The 26209-nt window shown below is 46.4% G+C and overlaps 1 protein-coding gene across 4 annotated transcripts in view; it reads right to left on the bottom strand.

The window, feature by feature from the left end:
- SMARCC2 (SWI/SNF related BAF chromatin remodeling complex subunit C2) overlaps positions 1-26209 on the bottom strand; it is a 78674-nt gene that overhangs the window by 10091 nt on the left and 42374 nt on the right. For 2 of the 4 annotated variants that reach the window (XM_077297546.1, XM_077297544.1), the window contains exons 16-27: positions 25073-25186; positions 24793-24946; positions 24299-24415; positions 22116-22178; positions 21773-22031; positions 21540-21701; positions 21422-21460; positions 20425-20489; positions 14334-14463; positions 2682-2833; positions 2391-2525; positions 967-1285 (exon numbers count right to left, since the gene is read on the bottom strand). In XM_077297546.1, coding sequence (XP_077153661.1) covers positions 967-1285; positions 2391-2525; positions 2682-2833; positions 14334-14463; positions 20425-20489; positions 21422-21460; positions 21540-21701; positions 21773-22031; positions 22116-22178; positions 24299-24415; positions 24793-24946; positions 25073-25186 — 1709 coding nt within the window. The remainder of the gene's footprint in view (positions 1-966; positions 1286-2390; positions 2526-2681; positions 2834-14333; positions 14464-20424; positions 20490-21421; positions 21461-21539; positions 21702-21772; positions 22032-22115; positions 22179-24298; positions 24416-24792; positions 24947-25072; positions 25187-26209) is intronic. The other 2 variants (XM_077297547.1, XM_077297545.1) reach the window with 1 other exon arrangement.

Raw genomic sequence — 26209 nt, 5'->3', positions numbered from 1 at the left:
GTGAGAACGAGTGAACAAATCAAAACTCCAGAACTGTTTTTTTTTGTCGCCTCAATATTGCAATATAATGTAATAAAAGGCAATGATAAAATCTACCCCAAATTGGTATCCGTAAAAAACAACAGCTCGAAAAATTAGAACATTACAGGTCTTGGAAAATGGTGACAAAAACTACAATTTTTTATTTTTTTTTACAAATTTCTGAATTATTTTATGAAATAAAAAAAAAAAACTATACATGAGTGGTATCTGCATACTCCTAAAAACCTTCAAAATCATATTGCCAGGTCAGTTTTACCATATATTGAACATGTTAAATAAAAAGCCCAAAAAAACATTATGGAATTGCACTCTTTTTTTGCAATTTCACCACACTTAGAATTTTTTCCCATTTTCCAGTACACTATGTGGCAGAATGAATGTTGTCATTCAAAAGTACAACTCATCCCGCAAAAATTAAAGCGCTCACACGGCTCTTTGGCTGGAAAAATAAAAAAATGTATTGCTTTTGCAAGAAGGGGAGTAAAAAAAAATGAAAAAGCAGAAAATTGCCAGGGGATGCAAGGGTTAAGACACATTAATGTTTAATTAACAACTAGAAACTTAAGGTCACCAATACACTAACATTGGCCGAACCTGCAGATATCGATAGGTTTGGACGACAGTCTAATATGTGTATATGAGTTTCCAACAGACGATTGTCAGGAAAGGTAAGGGACTGACATGTAGGATTTCAGACTGACGATCCTTTTATCCTCTGAGAGACAAGGCACCGCCAGAGATATCTGGCAGCGGCTCTCTCATAGAGAACACAGGAGTACTCGCTCGGCCAAGAGAGCGCTCCGGTGTATGGGAGGAGGTGGACAAACGAGGTGGTGGACAAAGATTTTAAGGAAGCTGAAATAAAAAGGTTGATGTGAAACAAGTGTAAGATGAATACCGCAGAGCGGACGTGTGGTCACTCACTGTGTGCTGGACTGGGCTGGGTGGCTCCTTGCGGCTGACTGTTTACTGGTGGCTGTGCGGAGGATGAATTTGGCTGAACGATCCCCTCTGAACTGCTTGTTGTATTTGCAGGCCCGGGTGTGACAGATGCTTGTGGCACTGGGATGGAGTGGGCCGTGGGCGGCACCGGCTGACCACTCGGTGGGGTCTGGTGTTGCTGCTGGTGTTGGTTCTGGATCTGCTGGAAATGTTGCTGACGAGCCCTCAGTTCTGCATACTTTAACTGCTCCATATGAAATGATTGTCTGTCCGCTAGAAGCTGCTGTCTCTGGTATTCCAGCTACAAAATGAAAAAAATAAGACACAATTTCAAGACCATCTGACCAGATCATTGGCCACAAATGTTTTAAAGTCTGAATGATGAGCCACATCGGTAGAAAACCTTGATGCCTTTTCTCTGACGAATTTCCCCCACATCCAGCAATACAACCGCTAAGATCTGCTAAGAGGGGGCTCACATGACCCCTCACATCATATATTCATTGAAATTTAACCCATCATACTCAAATGACGGAAATATATCAAGGGATCAAATATTTGCCAGATCATTCCTTTCTGTGACGGCGCGGACAAGGTGGTCTTTGCATTACCACAGTATCACTACTTGGATTTTATGAAAATGTTTTGGCTGGATGTTTTCATACATATTAATTACTTGTACATTTTAATTTCTGTTGCATTCATTTTATAAAGCTAACATTTAGTGATGAAAAATCTAATCAAATGAAGGTCATAATTTTATTTTCAAAAGTGATCCTGTCATTAGATTCATGCTGCCGAAACCACGGGCAGGGGAATCAGAGACTGGCTGTGACCTGTATGATTCACCCTGACACCCTGCAGTATTTCAGTGAGGAACGGCTTGAAAAGCCAAAGGGGCATTTCAGCTTCTCCACACTCCAGCAGATTAATGCGTCTCTCCCAATGGGTGAACAGAGGGAGAGACCTGTAATCACCTGGAGAGGTGTGGGGAGAAGCCGGCCGGGGGCCAAGCTATTAGGTCCCTCCCTATAGTCCCTGGCCGGTTTTCCTCTGAAATGCTGCAGAATTTCAGAGTAAATCATACTTGGCTGCAATTGTGCAGCTAGTGTCCGATTCATTCTCCCCATGATTCTGGAAGCATGGATCTAGCGACAGGTTCCCTTTACATATGGCAGTCAATGGGGCCATTCTGAGGGCCCAGCTGCCACTGCTTGTGTGCTGCGGAGGACAGAGATGGGCTGAAAATGGATCCCCTCCTTCCATGAGTTTGATCTCATAAATACTGCAGATGCCAATGACAGCCAATCTCCGGCTGATGATGGCACAAGCACGGTTGGCACAGACGTCATTCTTGAGGTTTAGAGGCTAAAGTTAGACTGTGGGCGACAGAAATGAGAACGTACAGCTTCCCTCTCTCTGTCCATGATGGTTTCAAGCTCCTCAAAGTGCCGCAGTTTAATTTCCAGCTTTTTCATCTGAGTCTCCACTAGCAGGGCCACCAGGGACTTGATCTTCCGCTCCTCCACTGCTGCCAGGTGCTAAGAAAAGAGAAACAATTAAACCATTACTGAGATCCGGAGGCCATGCAATATTTACCATGTCATATCACATAACGGCTGATAAACCACAGCGTACATCTGAGGTTCCCACAATACCAGAACGCTGCCGACTGGAGGAGCAGATACCTTACTCACCTTCGCCTTCACAGCAGCAGCAGCCAGAGCCGCCGCAGCAGCGGTGGACAGATTGCCTTCTCCAATTTCTCTTTCTACCTTATTTTTAACTTCAGTCTCTTCCTTATCTGTCTCTTCTGATCCTTCTTTGCTGTCTGAAACCTTCTCTCCATCTGCAGAAAAAGACGCAAAGTAAACAATCCTGTTACTGTATATCCTGAAGGATCCTTGATGCTGTGATCCTCATTTAGATTTTCTTAGCAATTAGTGTGAAATTCTTTCCTCCAAAGGCTAAAAAGATAAAAGTGACTCCTCTAATAGTAAACTAGACTCCTCAGCACTATAGGTTTACATGTGAAGATCAGAAAAGGAGCAACCATGGGACTTTTAAGCCGTATTCCCATATGCTAAAATGCTGTGACAACGGTAAAAGCTTTGAAAAATTGCACATTTTTTCGTGCAATGTAGAGTTGGGCAAAAAAAATCTTTTTGTGTTTTCATGTGACTTTGGATCAGTTTCGCCAAAATGTGCAGATCTGGATGGGGCAGGGCGTAGTCCACCCATTTGACTCCTGAAAAGCGGCGCTGTTTTTTTATTCAAGAAACGCTACTCCAGTTTCTAAGAGGCGCGCCAGAAATACTACTCCAATTCCTAACAGGCGTAGAATTTATGGTGCGGCACACAAAGGCACAACCACTCAGAAGAGGCGCGCACCTCTTCTAATCCACCAAGACGGGCATAGCGCGAGTGTGTGCTACGCCAGTCTTGATGAATTAACCTTTCTTTTTTCTGAAGGTGTCAGTACCAAAATGCGCAAAATCTGCTGTGATTATTTCATGTTGCTGCAGATTTGACACGGCTATATTTTAGTGCAGAAACATGCATGTAATTGTTTTTACCTGCATTTTTTTCCCCCAAAGAAGCCTATAAGGAAAAAAAACACTCCAAAAATGCACAGTTCAAAAGCATCTTTAAAGGAAACCTGTCTACAGGATTGTGCTGAGTGACCTACAGACAATGTCCGGTTGGCGCTGTTATACTGATTACAATGATACTGTGGTTGATGAAATCCGTCTTGTGGTTGTTGTGTAATCTTTATTTTCCGTTTTCAGTTAATGATATGCTCGTGCTCTGGGGCGGCCTGTGGGGGGCTTCATGTGGTGCTCTGATTAGGTATTCATGTGTATGACTTCTGACAGGTCACTGATCCCTCACTGACCTGCCCCTAGTTTACATACTAAATATAATACAGTTTTTAAGGCTGTGTGCACACTTTGCAGATTTTTCGCGGTTTTTTTCGCTATAAAAACGCGAAAAAAACCGCATACATTATGCATTCCATCATTTAGAATGCATTCCGCAATTTTTGTGCACATGGTGCGCTTTTTTCCGCGAAAAAAAAATGCATCGCGGTAAAAAAACGCAGCATGTTCATTAATTTTGCGGATTGCTTGCGGATTTCCCACTATATTATCGCATTGGGAACCTCTGGAAAAAGCGCAAAAAAACCACACCAAAAACGAGGTAAAAACACGAGTAAAACGCATGCGGATATCTGGCAGAAAATGCTCTGTTTTGCTCAGGAAATTTCTGCAAGAAATCCTGAACGTGTGCACATAGCCTAAAAGAAAAAAATCCACATTCATGAAGCAGTCATAGAATGATAAGGGTTATAATATGCCAACTTTCATTTTATTTAGATATATGGTGGTTTTGTTTAAGTTTTTTGTTTCCCTAAACAAAATGGCACCGGCGGCCAACATGCATAGTAACATCTATCGCGTTCCGATAGATACTACTGTGCAGGTGTCACCACCAGGCCCATTTTGGCAGAGAAAAAAAAAATAGGCTTCATCAAGATGGCGCCAGTGGTGCCAGGACAGTAGCATCTATCGGAATGCGATAAATGCTACTGCACAGGCGCTAGCACCATTTTGTTTGAAAGAAAACAAACAAAAAACTTTAAACTATATGTCTAAATAAAACAAAAATATGCATACTATCCTCTGTATCATGCTACAGCACAGGCTCCGCCACAGACGCTGCCCCACCTGCCTGATGAATGTGAATTTTTTTTTTTCTCTAAAGCTGTATTATATTCACTATGTAAACTAGGGGGCAGGTCACTGAGGGCTGCATTATGAATGTCTAATCAGAGCACCACATGAAGACCCCCACAGGCCGCCCCGGAGCACGGGCATATCATTAACGACAAACTGAAAATAAAGATTAAACAACAACCACAAGACGGATTTCATCACCCAGGTATCATTGTAATCAGTATAACGGCACCGACCTGACACTGTCTGTAGGTTACTGTGCACAATCCTGCTGACGGGTTCCCTTTAAGACAACAGTGGACATGAGTTTTCATGAAATGGTGTCCATTTTGCTTCCTCTGTTACACAGAGATTTTCTGTGCAAAAAATGCAGAAGGAAAAATGCAGCATTTACATCATCATGTGCTCCGGCTATGTACTGTCTAACTTGCTGTGAATGTAATTGTTAGGAATTAAATTATATACTAAAACAGACATGTCAGGAGAGCAGACAAGTCCTCTTTACATAAATCTTCATATAAAATACTAAAAATTAAACAGTCTATGATAGTTAGATAAAAACAATGAAGAACGTCATAAAGAATGGAAAAGTCTCCCAGGTTATGATGCATGAGAAAACATCACTGAAATGACAGTGACAAAATCATATTAAAAGACTTTTCTGGGTATTAAAAAACAAACAAACCCACACAATCTGGTTATCCCTGTAAATAGTACTCAAATTCCCCTATTAGCTTTATTTTGTATTTTAGTTCCCCCTGGAGCAATCCTTGCTCATAGCACAGACAGGGAACCTCTGCAGTCTGTGCTTTGAATGAACCATAACAGGAAGGTGCTGGAGGGCAAAAAAGGAAACATGGAGGGCACCACCGTATAATGCTAAAAGGGGTTCAACCATATATAGAAACATGGCAAAAAAGAGAAGAAGAAAAGCATGCCCATAAAGTGGGAGCACCCAGGCTAAATAAAAGGGGTTTGTAGTTTTTATTATTATCAATATCAAACAGTGATTGCACAAAAGACACAACAATAATTAAAATCATTTAAAAACACAATGTGAACCGCTCTATAGTCATGCCGTATGATATAGGCAATGACCAACCACAACAAATTTCTCAGCCTGGATGTTATATACACTGGCTAGAGGTGTACACATGTTCAGGCAGGAAAAAGGAGATCTTTGTGTACTCACCGTAAAATCTCTTTCTATTAGCCTCTAATTGGGGGACACAGGACCATGGGACACATGACCATGGGTGTTATGCTGCTGTCCACTAGGAGGCGACACTATGCATAATCTGAAAAAGATTAACTGTGGCTCCTCCTCTGCAGTAAACACCCCTGGACGGCGTCAGCCTTCTCCAGTTTTGTGCAAAAGCATTAGGAGGAACGTAACATGAATAACATAACCATGCCTATAAGAAGGCCACTATGTACGAGCTTAAAGAACAATATGAGAACTCAACAGTAACAACAGCCCGTAAAGGGCAACAGGGTAGGAGCTGTGACCCCCAATTAGAGGCTAAGAGAAAGATTTTACGGTGAGTACACAAAAATCTCCTTTACTATGTCGCCTCATTGGGGGACACAGGACCATGGGACGTCCCAAAGCAGTCCCTGGGTGGGAAGCAATGGACGAATATTGTGCAGACAGGCCCCTATACTTGGGGCACCGCCACCTGCAGAACACATCTACCCAGGCTTGCATCTGCTGGGGACTGGGTATGAACCCTGTAGTGTTTAGTAAACGAGTGTGGGCTAGTCCAAGTGGCCACCTTACACACTTGTTGTGCCGAAGCCTGGTGCCGAATGGCCCGGCAGGCCCCTCCCGCTCGTGTAGAGTGTGCCGTAATACCGGCAGGAAGAGGAGAATTCTTAAGGCGCTAGGCCTCTTGTATGGTGGATGTAATCTACCTGGTAAGGGTAGCTTTGGAAGCTGGCAGACCCTTGCGGCCGCCTTCCGGAAGAAGGAAGAGAGAATCAGACCTCCGGAAGGACGCAGTCCTAGACACATATATACACAATGCCCTGACAAGGTCAAGCGCATACAGAGCCTTCTCCACTCTATGAACCGGGACCGGACAAAGGGAAAACAGAGAAATTTCCTCACTGAGGTGGAAGTTGGACACAACCTTCGGAATGAAGGATGGGACCGTACGGAGAACTACCTTGTCCTGGTGAAAAAACAGGAAGGGCCATCTGCAGGAGAGTTCTGTCAGTTCAGACACCATGCGTAGCGAGGAGATTGCCACCAGGAAAACCACCTTCTGGGAGAGGAGGCGGAGCGGGACCTCCTTAAGGGGTTCGAAGGGTGGTTCCTGCAATGCTGTCAGGACCAGGTTGAGGTCCCACGTTTCTAGTGGTCGTCTGTAGGGGGAACCAATCGGGGAAACCCCCTGAAGAAAAGTCCTTACTTGCGGCTTGGTAGCAATGCGCCTTTGAAAAAGCATTGAGAGGGCTGACACCTGGCTCTTAGGCGAGCCCAGGGACAGCCTGGCCTCCAGACCCGATTGGAGAAAAACCAGGTAGTTTGGGGAGGGAATAAGGGAATGGGGTCTGCCCGCGAGATTCGCACCAGGTAAAGAGAACTTTCCAGGTACGGTCATAGATCTTGGCAGAGGCTGGTCTCCGTGCCCTGATCATGGTCCTAATGACGTCCATCGAGAGCCCTGCCCGTGTTAGAAACCAGGTTTCAAGGGCGATGCCGTCAAATTGAGAGCCCCTGAGTTCTGGTGGTAGAACGGGCCTTGTGATAGAAGATCTGGGCGGTCGGGGAGGCGCCAGGGGGAGTCTGCTGAAAGTTGTACGACGTCGGAGTACCATGTACATCTGGGCCAGACCGCTGCGATTAAGATGGTTGGAACTCCCTCTTGCTTGATCTTCCTCACCACTCCGGATAACAGGGGGAGAGTTGGAAAAATGTACAGAAGCTGGAACTGGGTCCAGTCCTGAACCAAAGCGTCTGCTCTGAGCGACCGCGGATCGTGTGTTCTGGCCATGAAGTTGGAGACCTTGGCATTGAAGTGGAATGCCATTAGGTCCACATTTGGGGTCCCCCAGCGATGGCAGATCTGGCGAAAAATTTCGGGATGGAGAGACCACTCTCCCGAATCTATTCCTTGTCGTCTGAGGAAGTCTGCTTCCCAGTTGTCCACACCTGGAATGTGGACCGCCAAGAGAACCGAGACTGTGTCCTCCACCCAGTGGAGGATGTGTGACTCTTCTCGCATCGCTTGGTTACTGCGGGTCCCCCCTTGGTGATTCACATATGCCACATTCGTGGCATTGTCCGATTGTATTCTGATGTGAGAGGCTGCCAGTAAGTAATGGAAGGCCCTCAATGCCAGGAGGATGGCATGAATTTCCAGGATGTTGATGGGCATGGTCGCTTCCACTGGGGACCACTTGCCCTGTGGTGTAGGTGCACTGCACCCCAACCCGTCAGGATCGCCTCGGTGGTCAGAACCTTCCGTTGATCTTTGAGAAAGGATTTCCCCTTTGCTAGCAAGGTTGGCTTGAGCAACCAGTGCAGGGACCTCCTGGTTGATGACATTAGCTGGAATTCCCTGTCGAGAGAAAAAGGATTTCTGTCCCAGGACTTGAGAATGGCTAGTTGGAGAGGCCTGAGGTGAAACTGGGCAAATGGGATCGGTTCTATTGCTGCCCCCATCCTGCCGAGGACTCTCATGGCAAACTGGAGAGATCGAGGGGGTTTGCGGAGGAGGGTGCGAACTCTTAGACGGAGAGCCAGTGCCTTGTCCCTGGGAAAGAGCACTAGATCCCTGGAGGTGTTGTATAGCATTCCCAGGAAGGTCAGAGACTGACTCGGGGTTGGTGATGACCTTTGTAGGTTGACTAACCAGCCCATGCGACTCAGAGTGTCGGTTGTGATTGAGAGGCTGAGCTCACAGTCCTTGAAGGTAGGAGCCTTGATGAGTAGATCGTCCAGGTATGGAACGACTACTATGCCTCTGGAGTGCAGGACGTCCATGGTGGCTGCCATGACCTTGGTAAACACTCTGGGAGCCGTGGCGAGTCCGAACGGGAGAGCCACGAACTGGTAGTGGTCCTGGTCGATTGCGAACCTGAGAAAACTCTGATGAGCAGGTGGAGTCGGTATATGCAGGTATGCGTCTTGTGCATCTATGAAGGGGAGATATTCTCCCTTCTCCATGGACGCAATGATGGATCGAAGAGACTCCAGCAGAAGTCTCCATGACCATGACACTACTCTGTTCTCCTCCTCCTCGACCTGTCGGCTGCCTTTGACACAGTGGACCATTCCCTATTATTACAGACCCTCTCATCCCTTGGCATCACAGACTTGGCCCTATCCTGGATCTCATCATACCTAACAGACCGGACATTCAGCGTCTCCCACTCACACACCACCTCCTCACCTCGCCCCCTCTCTGTCGGAGTCCCACAAGGTTCAGTCCTTGGGCCCCTGCTCTTCTCCATTTACACCTTTGGCCTGGGACAGCTCATAGAATCTCATGGCTTTCAGTATCACCTCTATGCTGATGACACACAGATCTACATCTCTGGACCAGATATCACCTCCCTACTAACCAGAATCCCTCAATGTCTGTCCACTATTTCATCCTTCTTCTCCGCTAAATTTCTGAAACTTAACATGGACAAAACAGAATTCATCATCTTTCCCCCATCTCACGTGACCCCCCCAACGAACCTATCCATTACAGTAAATGGCTGCCCACTCTCCCCAGTCCCACAAGCTCGCTGCCTCGGGGTTATCCTTGACGCTGATCTCTCCTTCAAACCACATATCCATGCCCTTTCCACTTCCTGCCGACTTCAACTCAAAAATATTGCACGAATCCGTTCATTCCTCAACCAAGAATCTGCAAAAACCCTAGTCCATGCCCTCATCATCTCTCGTCTTGACTACTGCAACCTCCTGCTCTGTGGCCTCCCCTCAAACACTCTCGCACCCCTCCAATCTATTCTAAACTCTGCTGCCCGACTAATCCACCTGTCCCCCCGCTATTCTCCGGCCTCTCCCCTCTGTCAATCCCTTCACTGGCTCCCCATTGCCCAGAGACTCCAGTACAAAACCCTAACCATGACGTACAAAGCCATCCACAACCTGTCTCCTCCTTACATCTGTGACCTCATCTCCCGGTACTTTCCTACACGCAACCTCCGATCCTCACAAGATCTCCTTCTCTACTCCCCTCTTATCTCCTCTTCCCACAATCGTATACAAGATTTCTCTCGCGTATCACCCCTACTCTGGAACCCTCTACCACAACACATCAGACTCTCGCCCACCATCGAAACCTTCAAAAAGAATCTGAAGACCCACCTCTTCCGACAAGCCTACAACCTGCAGTAACCACCGATCAACCAACCGCTGCACGATCAGCTCTATCCTCACCTACTGTATTCTCACCCATCCCTTGTAGATTGTGAGCCCTCGCGGGCAGGGTCCTCACTCCTCCTGTACCAGTTATGACTTGTATTGTTCAAGATTATTGTACTTGTTTTTATTATGTATACCCCTCCTCACTTGTAAAGCGCCATGGAATAAATGGCGCTATAACAATAAATAATAATAATAATAATAATAAGTGACGAACCTGTACATATTTGTTGAGTTGTTTTAGGTCCAGTATGGGCCGTACGCTGCGTCCTTTCTTGAGGACTACAAATAGATTGGAGTAGAACCCTTGGAAGCGCCCGGCCGCGGGAACCGGTACTATGACTCCTGCTTGAAGAAGCGAGGAAACCGCTTGGTGAAAGGCACGAGCCTTAGCTGGCGGTTTTGGGGGAACAGAGAGGAAGAATCGGTTCGGTGGGTTGGAAATTGAACTCTATCTTGTATCGGGAAGACACTAGTTCCCTGACCCACCTGTCTTCTGTAGTAGGCATCCAGACTTGCTGAAAGAGCAAAGTCGGCTGCCTACGGGTGGGATGTCTTCCGGGGTCCGTGAGTCATGAGGAGGAAAAGGTCTGAGGTTTTCCTCCTTTGGGCTTTGACTGGCCTGCTTTTAACTGCCAGGTCTAGTCCGACCTTTGCATCGACCGTGAGTTGTCCCTGTGTGGGGAACAGTTACGATTTTGTGCTGGACGCGAGACGGACCAGCCCGAGGAATTCCGAAAGGATCGGAATCGGGTTTGTTACACTTCTTGTAAGTGCGTATAGGTTTCAGTTGAGGGAGAGAGGTACTCTTACCCCCGGTGGCGTTGGATATCATTGTGTCCAACTTTTTACCGAAAAGTCACCTACTGAGATACGGGAGGTGCGTGAGGGACTTCTTTGAGGCTGCGTCCGCTTTCCATTCCGCAGCCAGAGGATACGCCGAATCGTGATGGCGTTTGATGCTATCCCCGCAACGCCCCTTGCTGATTCCAGAGCTGCATGAAGCATGTAATCTGCTACAACTGCTATTTGAACCGCTTGGTCCGACAGCTCAGGAACAGATGCTTGGAGGCCAGCTGGTAAATTTTTGGCCCAAGCCAGGATGGCCCTGGCAGCCCAAACTGAAGCGAACGCGGGAGCCAGGGAGGCCCCTGCCGCCTCGAAAATTGAACGAGGCATGCGTTCTACCTGCCGGTCTGCTGCGTCCCTGAGGGTTGAGCTATCTGGCAGTGAAAGAAGGGTCTGTGCTGCTAGTCTAGAGACTGGCGGGTCCACTTCGGGTGGATCTGTCGATTCCTTGGTGTCCTTCTGTGGGAAAAGGTACCTTGCCTCCAGATATTTGCGATTAGCGAATTGTTTCTCAGGCTGTGAGAGCTGCTTTTTAAGGATCGCTTTAAACTCTGGGTGGTTAGAGAAAACCTTAGGCGGCTTTAGAGGTCCTTCAAAAGGAAATCTTGTGTTCTGGGGCCTCTGGTGGCAGATTAGAAATGTCCAGCACCCGATGGATGGAAGAGATTATGTCCTCAACTAGCGCTGTATTGCTAGGGGGGATTGGGATCAGGGACCCCTCCGTTTCCCTGTCTGAGTCGGAGTCACAGATGCCTTCCGAATCCTGTGTATCACTCAGGCGTCCCCTGCTGGTTGAGCTGGGGAGGAGGCCTTCTCTGGTCGGGGATTGTGTAGATCTGCATTGTCTGCCCCTGGAAGGGGACGGTCTAGATGACCTAGAACTACGGTGTCTCTCCCTAGAAGTGGATGACCGTGTGCTATGGGATGACGAAGATGGACTTGACCTATGGGTCCGCTTGCGTCCTGACCTAGACATGGATGTGCCACGGTCGTTCTGTTCCTGAGTCAAGCTCTCCCTTTGCTGGGTAACGGTCATAGCTGAGGCATGACTCTGCAGAGCCTGAAGCAATGTGGAGGTTTGGTTATCTATAGACTGCGTCATAGATTGCGACCTCTGAGTGACCCATTCCAGCGTGGCATTAGACACCGAGGCATTTGCAGGGGCTTATTGGGGCTCTGACGCAGTAGTCTGGATGCAGTCCTGGCAGTGCGTTACGTGCTGCCACTGGGGAGAGCGGTCCTGCAGGCTGTGCAGAATGCATAATAGCAGTCCTGCCCGGTTCTCTTGGACCTTGAGCCCAGTATAGTGCACAGAGTGCAGAAGGGCTGGCTATGCAGAGGACCCTTAGGGGTGCAGAGGAACCTATAGGGGAGCCTTACAGGGAATATGGTTTCACAGCCGAGTAAAAAACCCAGCTGTGATCTTACCCCACCAGTTTGCTCCTAGGTCCAGCGCCGAAGATCCACAGTCCTGTGCCCCCCAGAGACTGGCTGGCCTGGTCCTGCTAACCGGGAGGTGCAGGGTTAATCCCTGCAGCAGAAATGGCCGCCGAGAAGAAGAGGAAAGGGGAGAAGGGGGCGGAGAGCTGAAAAAGGCAGCAGAGCTGTGTAAAAAACGCGCCCTTTCTGTCTTGATCCGCCCCCTCTATGACACTGTAGAGTGTCATATTTGTCATCCGGGGGGTGGGCCGGGGGGCAGAGAGGAGGCGGCGGCTTCAGCTAGGCCGAAGCCGGGGCCTGAATTAGATGCCGGATACCCAGGAAGGCTCCAGGCCGGCACGGAAGTCCTGGAGGGGGTCGGATCTGAACCGGACCCCCCCCCCCCCCCGGATTTAAAGGCAGGATAGCGGTGGGGCTATAAGCGGAAGGGAGGGCCCGGTGAGGGGTCCCCCTGAGGCAGTATAGAGCTGGTGCTGCCGCAGAGACAGGGGCGCAGGGAGCCCTGTGTCTCTATTGTGCCATGCCTGCCTGCACTCCACCCGGCACCGACAGGAGCCCGCAGCTGGGCTGGGGTCCCTGGATGCAGGCGCAGTGTGCTGGCCCATTGCTGGGAGCTGCAGAGTGCTGCCTGTACAGGCCCTACCTGAGGTGTCTCAACCTAATACCCCCAGAGGGGGATTAGGGAGGGTGCTGTTGTCACCTTCGGGGGGGCTTTATCCTCGCCTCGACCTCAACCCAGAAACCAAAAGGAATTGGGGAAGGAGGGGGGTCTCGACTTCGAACCAGCACCCGAGGGACTGGGGAAGGAGCGACATGGGGAATAGCCATCTCCACTTCAACCGGGCACCCCGTAATAGGGGGCCGAGGAAGGAGCCATGCCGGGAGTCTCGCAGGAGGCCCACTTTTCCTCATCCGTAATCCCGTCGGAAAAACGGAGTAAAGAAAATTTTTTTTAGGTGTGCCTCCTATGCGACACTAAGCAAAAACTGGAGAAGGCTGACGCCATCCAGGGGTGTATACTGCAGAGGAGGAGCCATGGTTAATCTTTTTCAGATTATGCATAGTGTCGCCTCCTAGTGGACAGCAGCATAACACCCATGGTCCTGTGTCCCATGGTCCTGTGTCCCCCAATGAGGCGACAGAGTAAATATATCCATATATGTACCGTATATACTCAAGTATAAGCCGAGATTTTCAGCCCATTTTTTTTAGGCTGAAAGTGCCCCTCTCGGCTTATACTCGAGTCATTGTCCCTGGGGATCGGCGGCTGTGACATACTCACCTGCTCCTGGCGAGGTCCCTGCATCTCCGGGCGCTGACAGCTTCTTCCAGCGTTGAGCAGTCACCGTTACCGCTCATTACAGTAATGAATATGGACCCGACTCCACTCCCATAGGGGTGGAGCCGCATAATAATTACTGTAATGAGCGGTACCAGTGACCGCTCAACGCTGGAAGAAGCTGTCAGCGCCCGGAGACCGGAGATGCAGGGACTGCGCCGGGAGCAGGTGAGTATAATGGAGAGGGGGAGCACTGCGCGATAGTCACCACTCCTGGTTCCGCCGCCGCTCCGTCTTCCGCGTCCTCTGCAGTGACGCTCAGGTCAGAGGGCGCGATGACGCGATTAGACCAAGCAATGAGGGAGAGGATATATCCAATAAAGAGCCATGTGAGCTGAGAAAAACAGGAGTGGGTGAGCGCCCCGCGCGTATCGCCACAGCGTTGTGGCTTCTTCAGGGGAAGGTGCTGGAGGTCACATCACCACATGTGACAACTCAGGAAAAGAGCTGAATTTTAACAGCAAGAAAATTCATGTCTAGCAGTTTTTACAATGCTTTAATATAATCCATGTGCCTGAAAATACCTTCATACTTGACAAAGATGCTGGGGAATTATTAAAACATGAGTGTGTTTCACTTAAAGGCTGCAAACACCTACCCATATCAACATCGCTCTTCTCAGAGTCCTTGTCTGTGTCAACATCTTTGTTCTTATCGTCTTCTTTCTTGGTGGCATCAACCACACGTTCCTTTGTGTCCTCCTCGGGTGCGGAGTCACTGGGAGAATCCTTAGGATTATAATAGAAATGGGAATTGCATTATTATCAATTTCATAACATAAAAGAATACTTTGAGCCTCTGATCATGAGTGATAATTTTTCATAAATTTTTTTTTTTTTTACAAAGTTTTTAAGTTCTATTCCGTTGATAGGATAGGGAATAATTTACAGGATGCTGAGGTTTCAACCGCTTTAGAATGGAGAAAAGCTGAAGCATGGGCTCCATTCATTCTTGGTCAGATCTCTGGAGAGCACAACCCTCGGTAACAGAACTTATAAGACCTAGTACAATCCCTTTAATTCAGAGGTTGTCCACTATCCCAAGTTACTGTTATTGCCATAAATGCCTAAGGATAATGTCCCTAAAGAACTCCATATACCTTTTTTTGCCAATCTTCCTCTTCAGACCCCTCTGTTCCGTTCTAACTACATATGTATATTTCCCATCATTCCTTGAGGCGGCCTGCATACTAGCAGTGATCCCACCCCCAGTAATTCCCCCTAAACTCCTTTCACTTCTCCCCCACGGTCACATACAGCCTCAGCAGAATATCCTGTCTGAGATATTGCTGTAGGCAAGTCACGGATACAGTGAATAGACGTAAAACAAAGCACCAGAACACCAGTTCTGACAATAAATGAAGATTTTTGGTACTTGCCATGAAATCTTTCTCACAGCCTTCATTGGGGAGCATAGGAGCTATAGGCTAGGTCTGCTGCCACCTGGTGTCTGACTGTCATAATACACCTTAAAAAAAAAAAAAAAAGTTGGCTCCTCCCCAGCAAACTACATCTATCCTACTGGGACTCAGGTACCCAGTTAATGAGAAAGTAGTAGAAGAAGCAAAACAACAACTGTAAAGCACAACTACCCCAAAAGTAAAAAAAAACAAAAAAAAAAAAACTTAGAAACGATGACCAAATAGCTGTCTTACAAAGTTGCAGAACAGACGCTTGGAGTCAGACGGCCCAGAAGGCTCCCACAACCTGCGCAGAGTGAGCCCTAAGCCTAAATGGGGGAGATCTAGCCTTTGCCTTACATGCTTGTAGAATGGCCGAATCAAGCCAGCAATGGTCACTTTAGAGATGGCCAGGTCTCTGCATGGGCCTTCTGGAATGACAAGGCATCTGAACGTCTGAACATAGCGGAGGCTGACAAGAAGCACTGCACAGCTCTGGCGACATCCAGCTTAAGCAAAGCTCTCTCAGCGGGAAGAAAGGGCGAGAAGGAAGGTAGGTCAATGCCTTGGTTAAGGAGGAAAGCTGAAATTATATAGAGAAAATACAAAATGAGGGAAGGGGGCAGGGGGTCAGTACGGTGGCCTCAAGTGAACCAATCTCTGGATAAAATCTTGAATTGAAGGGCTTGGAAACCAGATGTCTCTAAAATAGAATAGCCAAGGCAAAAACCTGGCCCCTGAGAGAGCTAGTAGCCAGTCCTGACTCCAGGTCAGACCGCAAAAAGGAGAGAAGCACTGGCAAGAAGGATACTGTGGCAACATCGCTGGCATCAGACAAATGAAAATAGGCCTTCCAAGCGCTATTGTAGATCTGTAACTAGGAGGGATTTTGTGCCCTAATCATAGTCTGGATAACTGGACGCAACAGGCCCGATACGTTCAGTATAACGGCTTCAGCAGCAATGCCATTAAATTGAGTGACCGCAAACTCTGAGGGCAGAGCAGACAATGGGAAAGAAGATATGGACAGTCTGGGGGAGTCCATTGAATGTCTACAAGGAGGTTGACAATGTCCGCATACAAGGATTTTGAGAGCCAGTCTGGTGCGATCAGGATGACTGAAATCCCCTCTGGCTCTCAAGTAATCTGGGTAGAAATGGCAGAGGTGCAGAGAGGTACAGGAGAGTAAACTGTGACCAAGGGATTGCCAAAGATTCGGCTGCAATAGCCTTGCGGTCTGGAAGCCATTAGATACATATCTGTAGTGCACCAACAAAGACAAATCTGGCTGACAACATCATGATGAAGTGACCACTCTCCTGCCGATAACCTTTTGCGACACAAAAAAATCTTTGGCTTAATTGTGTTCTCTGGGTTTGTGGATCACTGGGGTCAATGGCACACTGTTCTATGCCCAATCCAAAATTCTTATGACCTCTGCCAAGACTGACTCTGTGCTCCATCCTAACTGTTGATATATCCCACCGCAGTGGCATTGATGGACTGAATCCAGAAGGGTAGACCAAAATCATGTGCCCTGATAAAACAGGGTCGACGGTTAAAGAGGTTATCCAACACTGTAAAAAGAAAAAAAAAAAGCGCCTAAGCACTAACAGGCATGTAGTTGCTACGTAACTGCCTGTTGTGCCCGACGCCATTCTTCACTACCAGAGCTACTATAGGCAGCTTCTGCCGGCGATTTGGTTGCCTCTGCTGACGTTACGTTGACAGAAAGGCGGCTTCTTTTCCACCCTGCTCGGTCGACAGGATGTGACTGGCAACATCATGAGGATTGACAGATGGCTCCCCCAGTTAGGCAGCAGGGATCTGGTTATCAATCAGAATGTCATCAGTCCCGTCCTGTCTACAGAGCGACGCAGAAAAAGAAGCCTCCGTTCCATCGACATTACGTCAGCGGTAGCAGCTGAATCACAGGCAGGAGTGGACTGTGACCACTCTGTGCCAGTGAACATTGGCATTGGACACAATAGGAAGGTAGGTTGCAAATACCTGCCTGTTTGTGATTAGGCACATTTTTCTTTTTTCTTTACAAAGTCCCAAATTTTTCCTTTAACTGCCATCCGAGAGACTAATGGACGTGCAATGGTAGACAGACCAGTCAATTCAAGGACCTGTCACAACAAGACAGAAGGGTGTTGTGCAAGGGTCTGGAATGAAACTGAAAGAAAGGAACCGTCTCGGAAGCCACCACCATTTGCTTAGGTGCTCATGCAGAGACAGATGGAGTTTCTCACTGGTCGTCTCAGGTACCGGATGCCGGACAGAAGAGCTAATTTTTCTCATCAGGGAGAAAAGACTCTCCCCTGAACGGTGTCAAACAATGTCCCCAGAAATCGCAAGCATTGTGCCGGGACCAGAGAGGCCTTCGCCCTGTTGCGAATCCTCTCAAAGCAAAACAAGACAATCTGTTCACTATCCAGATTTTCCGAGTAAGTAGGAGCCTTTACGACAATGTTGTCCAGATAAGGGATAAGCCCAATCCCTCTGGTTCGAAGCAGCACCATGACTGGGGGCAAGATCTTTGTGAAAACCGTTGGTGCTATGGTGAGGCCGAAGGGAAGAGCTACAAACTGAAAATGATCCTGGTTGAACGCAAAGACGAGAAACCTATGGTGAGCCGGCTAAAAGGGAATGTGGAGGTATGCATCCTGAATGTCCACAGGAGACAAAAACACCCTGGGTTCCATACAGGCAAAGACAGAGAGCAGAGACTCCATCCTGATGTGGTACATTCGGTCCTTCTGTAGTATTAGGTCCAGGATAGGCCGCACTGAGCCGTCCTTCTTTGGTATGGTGAACCAAATGGAGTAGAAACCCTTGAAACGATTTAGAAGCGGAACCTGGAGAAGAGACGTGATGGCCTGGCTAAAAATGGATCTTATGGCGGGGTCATGGGGGGACAAGATTAAAAAAAAAAGGGTTGTGTGGGAAAGTAGTAAACTATCTTGTAACCAGAGATTACTTCTTTGACCCAGACATTGTCATCCACCCCTAGCTATGCGTCTTGGAAAAGAAGGTGACGAACACCCACCCAAGAGAAGTCCCCAAGTGGGGTAATCCGTCAAGCATTGGACTCTCTGTTACCTTTGGTCCTAGAGGCACTGTCTCCAGGACAGCAAGCAACCTAAGATGGGAAAGGCTTGAAAAATTTCTCCTTTCCTGGAAAGCCTGAGATCTGTCCGATGGAAGAATCCTAGGAGAATTAGAAAGAACACCCTTCCAAATGTGTTTGAGCTGTGTTGTAACCACGTTAAACACCCAAGTGGTATCAAAGGCTAGGCACAGGACAGAGCCTGCGGCTTCAAACACTGACCTGGGCATGGACTCAATACATCTATCTGTAGGGTTTCTTAGTGCTCTAGCACTGCAGGTATCAGGGGCAGCAGAGGACTTGGGCAATCGTTCGACAACCATAAGCAAAGTCTGTGATTCTTTGGTTAACTCAGCTACTCAATGAGCTAAAGCCAAGTTCCGCGCAGGGCTGCATGGGTCCCTTGAGTGCATATCAGCAGAGGAGATGGGAGCAACAAGAAAATTTGGAAATTTGTATATAAGAAAAAAATCAAAATAAAATATTGCTTGTGTCGCCATTTTCCCAGACCCGTAACGCCTTAAATTTTCAGAATATGGAGCTGTGTGAGGGATAATTTTTTGCGCATTGAGCTGACGATTTTACTGATATGATTTTGACGTAGACACTAGTGTTGAGCGAATAGATTTGGATAAGCACTTATCAGAATAGCTAAAGCGCTTCCCGAATAGCTGCTTCGGGAAATCCCGATAATCAGATGTCCGGCGCTGCAGCTGCATGTGTCGCGGCTGTGTGACATATGTATGGAGAGCCTGTGTGTTGTGACTGTCACACAGCCGCGACACATGCAGCAAGCAGCGGTGCCCAACAGCTTATTACCGGGAGCGCTCCAGGTATCCGGGTTCCTGAAGCAGCTATTCGGGAAGCGCTATAGCTATTCTGATAAGTGCTTATCCAAAGCTATTCGCTCAACACTAGTAGAAACGATGCGTTGATCGCCTCTTATTGCAATGTTTCTGCAGCCAAAAAAACGTAATTCTGATGTTTCAGTTTTTTCTCACTATGCCATTTACCTATCTGTTTAATTTTATATTTTGATAGATCAGACTTTCACGAACGCAGCGATACCAAATATATATAAATATATGTATTTTTTTAATGTATTAATTGTTTAATTTTTAGTGGGGAAAAAAGGGGTCAGTTGAATTTGTTTTTTTACATATTTTTAAAAATATACCGTACTTTTTTTTTTACCGTACTTGGGACTTAAAGCTGCAATTATCTAATCACTTGTGCTATACATAGCAGTACATCAGCACTGTTCTGTATAGCTAAAATCACAATCTCCTATGAATGACAGCTAAATGTAGTGACAGGCATGGGGGTCAATAGCAGACCCCCAGATGTCATGGCAACCCATCAGCGCCTCACAATCACGTCATGGGCACAACGATAAAAGAGCAGAATCACATGACCCCCTGCTGGTGTGCAAAATGTCGCTCTCAGAGATGGACAAAGGTATTTAACAGATTAAATCAGCTATAATCTGCAGGAAAAGCCGCGGGTATGGCGTGCAAGCCCGTATCAAAGTCAGGGACACAACCCTTAATGTACATGTACGTCAAAAGTCGTTAAGGGCTTAAGGGGAATTCCAGCCAGAAGTATTGATCACCCACCCACTACAAAGCCGATACGTGATAGATAGTGGGGGTATTAACTCTGGGCTTTTTTTGTCAGACTTTAAATAGAGAAGCAGGGCATGACCACCAGCCAGACAAACTCCTTTTTTGGGGGGTTCTTAGTGGCTAGGATACGCTATTTTGGCAAATTATGTGCATCCAGTTGGCGGATGCCAACCATCATGCATGTAGACCCTTGTGACTGGAATACCCCTTTGAGTATGCTAGAAAGCTCAAATGACAATTGTCCAATAAAATGAAAGCCATGCTCCAACTCACTCTACCATACTCAAGATTTGTCTATCCTCAGCTCAGATGAGCAGTGATTAGTGTACAGAGTTACAGAGCAGAATAAGCCGACCTCTATAACAACTTACCAACAGTAGATACCTATTATATAGGGGTTCATACACCCGGTCATCACATCAGAAGTTACCACCACTAAAGCACAATGCTATTTTTTGTACCCCACACCCTTTTAAACTGTTTAAATGGATAATTAATAAAAATCTGTGAAGCTAAAGCGCAATGATATTGTCTGTGATATGTAGGATTTTACCTTTGGCTCTTTTTTTTCTTCGGTCGGCTGTATTTCGGGAGGGGGCTCTTCTGTACTGTTCTCCTCTGGGGAAGAAACATTGTTGTCAGTGCTGGAAATTGAAGAACATTTAGAAAAGGCACCATGCAATAATGACTGCTCCACAGGAAAAATACTTTGTCCTGTCCACCTATTCTTAGTTGACCCATCAGACAGAGAGGAGCAACACAATGCAGAGAATTGTACATCCCACCCTTTATGCAGGTGCCATGGGCAGGATACAATGGTTACTTATGCCAGCCTGGAATCTGACAATGCCCTGCAGGCCCAGGCTACCATTATGCAGTGCAGAGAAGTGGGTGCTTCACATTGCCTTGTGTTAGTTTCCCCTTGAAATACAGAATGCGTGTTTCTGCAATGCCATCAATATTACTGGGATTCTACATCAATATAAAGCTGTCTATATGTTCCCTTCTGGACCTGCAGCTGTTGGGGTAGCAATTGTAAATGGATATACCACATGTGTAACTTATACAGCTGCTCAGTAGGAGGAGGGGTGCTCGGGGGCACTGTCAACCTCAAAGTAACTTATAATCACTCCTAAGTGTACGCGCCCGCTATCAGGAAGAGCCACATTCTGGATACAGCTCACCTTCACTGCGTCCAAAACGCTGCTTTCCACATTAGAAGCACAGTGGGTGAAATTTATAGGAATCCCAGGCCCACTGTGCTTCTACTTAATGCTGCATGAACTCACGCACGGTGCGGGTGTACGAGCCGCAGCATTTCAGTTATCTGCAGCAGACACTAGTCTCTCTGTGTAGTTTTACTTATAGCCATTCAGCCATACAGATTAGGAGGATGCATGCAAGATTTTAAGTCAATAGTTACACGGCCCTCAATTACGACTGCTAAACATCACACAGCAAAAGGATCTTCTAGAAAGTCATGAAGGAGTACTATGACTTGCACCCCATGGTAATAAAATCAACAGTTGGGAAACAAGGGGCCCACATACTGTTTTTGCACAGAGGCCCTCTGCTTTCTGTGTCCGCTCCTGAGTGAAAGAGTATATGGGTCAGTGTCTGCTCTCGTCACATAACAGTATCTTTTTCAGCAAGGACAACAAAACTCACCTATCCGGTCATTTTCTTCATAGTTCGTGCCAGCAATACCGCTGCTCTCAAGTCCATAACTAGGATCAGGTTTACCCGTTATTTTGGCTGCATCTTCAACTTTGCGAACATGAGCTTCCACCAACGCAGTAGGAACTTCTTCCTTCATCTTAGAAAACTCATCTGTTAGGAGATCGCGTAAACCTTAGGAATATTTCCACTGAATCTAACTTACCTCATTACAAAGAACTTACCAAGAGCCGATTTGGCAGCAGCAGAAGCCACCCGAGGGTCCACCACAGATGCTAGGAAAGCCACTGTGCTCATCACTGGGTTACCAGACTGGCTGAACGGTATAGGCTGATAAGCCAGGGGCCCAAGAGACGCTTCAGAGTCCTCCAAATAGGGGTCCTCAATAGGCAGCCGCAGAAAGTGTAAGATACATTCATCTTGAGTCCGGCTGCCAACATGTTCAGACACTTTGTTCCAGTCGTCTTTGTACATTTCTAGAGCCTAGAATGTAATTTAAAAGCTCAGGCTTATAAACACCACAAAGACGTATGGCCTTGTATTTTGAGTGATTCCATCAGATATCACCTCTAGAAGTAGAAGAGTCTCCTGTTCTGTCCACTCTCTCGTTGCACTTGCAGCAGATTTACTCTAAAAAAAACAAACAAAAAAACAATGAAAGCTGCTACCTGACTTCATACATTTGCGTAAGTAGGGCTGTGCTCCAATGTACAATGTATACAGTGCTGCCACTGGCACAATGAGCTGGACGCAGCAGGTGCCTGACAGAAAATGCTTTGTAGCGTATAGCACCAATAGGATACACCAATCAAACACATGCTGATAAAAAAGCAAGATCCAGACCTAAGGCTTGTTAGGGCACAAGAATATTTTAGACTACACTTTCTATGTATTTATTAGGCTAGGGTCACACCATCGTACTCTCTCATCTGAGAGAATCAGGCCGATTATGCTTATCACTATGATCAAACTCTGATCAGAGTTTAACCCCTTAGTGACAGAGCCAATTTGCTGCTTAATGACCAGCCCAATTTTTACAATTCTGACCACTGCCACTTTATGAGGTAATAGCTCTGGAACGCGTCAACACATCCCGGTGATTCTGAGGCAGTTTTTTCGTGACATATTGTACTTCATGATAGTAGTAACATTTCTTTGATATGACTCGCATTTATGAAAAAAGGGAATTTGGCAAACACTTTAAAAATTTTGCAATTTTCAAACTTTTAATTTTTGTGCCCTTAAATCAGAGAGTTATTTCACATTTGGAGAGACATTTTTTGTGCCTTACAGTGGAAAACCCCCACAAGTGACACAGTTTTGGATACCATGCCCCTCAAGGATTTTATCCAGGTGTATAGTGAGTATTTTGAACCCACAGGTACGTCAGAGAATTTGATAACATTAGGCTGTCATATTGAATATGTCGTCATTAGTGTTGAGCGCAAGCCCTCGCTACTCCAGTTTGCGTCGGGTGCTCGAGTGACATGCACAAGTTCCTGACCCGCATGTTTCGTGGCTGTTAAGACACCCAGAAAAAAACATGCGGGGATGCGTGATACTCTGTGCATCATACCCAAGCACCCAATGTAAACTCAAGTAGCGAGTAGATACATGCAGATGCGGAGCAGAATATCTGATGCAGGAATCCGGGTTCCCTCTGTAGCTTATTCGCCAAGCGCTAGAGCTTGCCGAATAAGCCCTGACTCTTCAAATTCCCTCAACTCTAGTAGCGATCACTTGCGCTTAACAACTAGCCGTCATATCATCATCATTTTTGTTTTTTACTTTTGAAAAAACTGCAGCCCTAACCCCAACTGAAAAAAATGGAAAAAGTACAATTTTATTTCTAACTAAGGGAGTGACAAAGGAGGATTTGATTTACTATTTTTTTTATTTTGATCACTGGGATTGGGTCTATCACAGTAAACCAACAGGAAAAATTCTCTATTGTTGCTGGGTACCGGTCAGCAGATCTCGCGGGTGCACTGCACATGCACCCGCCATTTTTTTCCCAGGAAGATGACGAAGAGCGCCGGGGGACAGATCAGGAGGCCCTTGGGATGGCGGAGGTACCGGAGGGTCTCAGGGGAGACCTCATTTCTCTTTTCTCTGGTATCTCTAGATCATATCAAAGGAGAGAGAAGTTAATTAAATTTTTTTTTTGTGATGGTTATTTGGTGAATAACGGCGATCACGTGACAAGGAACCGTAAAAACCGCCCCCGATCACGTTCTCCGGGGTCTCAGCTACCCCTGGTAGTCGAGACCTCGCAGATTTTCTGACTCTGGGGGGGGGGCGCTATACCGTTATTTCTCAGTGCCATTAAAAAGCTGCACTGAGGAAGAAGTACCCTTAACTGCCTCCATTAAAAGGCATATAGGTGGTAGTTAGGGGGTTAATCACAGTTTGATCACATTGTCATCTAATTTTCTTGGATGTGAAGAAGATGAAAACCAAAAAATTCTCCATCTTCTCCATTCTGTCAGTCCATGAAAATCTGACCACAGTTGGATGTCATCAGAGTGCAGTCTGCTTTTTTTCCACGGACTCCCTGACCTGCATGGCCGAGTGTGATTCGAATATCGGATGCAAATCCAGCATGCTGTGATATTTTTTTTGCTCAGAAAGACTCTGACATATGCACAGTCCCATAGAATAACAATGGTCCGAGTGCGACAAATGTTATTCTTACGATCGCCTGCACGAGCACTTAAAGTAAGACTTACATGGCTGTACGGTCAGCTTACCTTGGAAGTGGTGCTCTTCTTACTGTACATATCGGTTCGAAGCCCAAAGTTTTGTAAGTCAGTAGGTTTTTCTTTATTTTTGTCAGGGAAACTCAGCATCTGTTGTGAAGCAGAGGTCTGGAGAAATAAAAAAGATGAGGAGTAAAGTATTGAGGGGGTTTTAAGTTAAAAAGGCAATAATGTCTTGGAAAGCATGGCGTGCCATTTTATAAAGAGCTGTTCACATCTCCATTGTGGATTTTACTTAGAACAGAAGAGACAATGCTCAGTTGGATCAGTCATGCGACAAACCAACCCTGTTGACTTATAATAGGGTCCATCTGGCTCCAATAAGACATCTGTAGATCCAGCAGGAAAATATAGTGCTGCAGGTACGGATAAACTAATGTCAAACGGTCCATCAAGATCAACTTATGTCTTTTTATTCAGCTTATGTAACCGTATTTCCATACAAAAAATACAACTGGATATGATGCTACAAAGGGGAAATTCACCTGTGGTGTTTTGGGTTGTAGTGGTACCAACCCTGATGGGGTGTCAGCTAAAACATGGAAATGAGAAGTAGGTGGTGGTCCCATGGGTGTGGGGCGGCTCTCAGCATCAACCTGATAGTTGATTAGACCCCACTGTTCCAAGAATGCATGAACCCTGCAACAATCAAAAATAATTAAAAAAAAAAAAAAAAATCTCTAGTCACATACTAAACCACCAAGAGCCAGAAAAGGGTTGCATATAAATTGCTCTTTTAGCATTAGTACCCCCCGTTACTCGCACCTCATAATAGCACAGACATCCCCGGCTAAGTTGCGGCGGCATGCCGTTGAAGTGAGGTATTCCTGAGGGTTGAGCCGATAGGTGTCAATCATGAAGTTTCGATATGCTAAATATCTAGAACAGAAAATACCACGTCTCAGTGTTCACATACTGAATTGTTACATGCGCAAAAATAAGACATTAGGCATCTTTATTCTGCAAACTTAAGAGATTAGTACCTTAAAGGGAACCTGTCACATTGTAAATACTCGCCCATCTGTGGACAATGAGCTGAGCAGACTTATATGTAGAAAAAAAACGTGGTGGGGTGGCTTTTACTTTTTTTTTTTTTTAATCAAAATCACGTTAACTAAGTACCCTATGCTACTTTCATGCACTATTTGCTCATGTTATCTCAGGTTTTGTCTGTTTACAGTAGTGGCCAGTGTGAACATGAATCTACAGGCTTCAGGCACACCAACTAAGATTCCAGGTCATCTCTTTGGGCTTTTGTTTCAACTTTTGCTTTCTGTGCCGATAAGGGTGTAGCCTCCCTTTTGTTTGAGCTGGGTATCACGTTTATACAGCATCCTATGGCTGGATGTCTGTCCTGCTCGACCCTTATTCACGCTGACGTCATTTGACATATGGTAACGTTTTAGTGATGAGCGAATATACTCGTTACTTGAGTTTTCTCGAGCATGCTCGGGTGTCCTCCGAGTATTTTTTAGTGCTCGGAGATTTAGTTTTTTTCGCCGCAGCTGAATGATTTACATCTGTTAGCCAGCTTGATTACATGTGGATTCCCTAGCAACCAGGCAGCCCCCACAAGTACTTAGCCTGGCTAATAGCTGTAAATCATTCAGCTGAGGTGATGAAAACTAAATCTCCGAACACTAAAAAATACTCGGAGGACACCCGAAATCTCGAGTAATGAGTATATTCGCTCATCACTATAAAGGTTTCAATACTAGAGGTTAGGACAATCACGAATAGGGTCACCTTGACGTGGTGGGATGGTCTTAACATTTTTTTTTAATCAAAATTTTGTTAACTAAGTACCCTAATGTTATTTTCATGCACTATTGCTATTTATTGCAGGGAATTTGTTCATTTTGTTTTTATCTTGGGTTTGATTCTATGCTGATGAGTCAGGGG

Source organism: Ranitomeya variabilis, chromosome 3, assembly GCF_051348905.1.
Source record: "Ranitomeya variabilis isolate aRanVar5 chromosome 3, aRanVar5.hap1, whole genome shotgun sequence".
NCBI classification, from domain to species: Eukaryota; Metazoa; Chordata; class Amphibia; order Anura; family Dendrobatidae; genus Ranitomeya; species Ranitomeya variabilis.
Note: the sequence above shows the minus strand (reverse complement) of the source record. Positions and strands in the feature narration are given on the sequence as shown.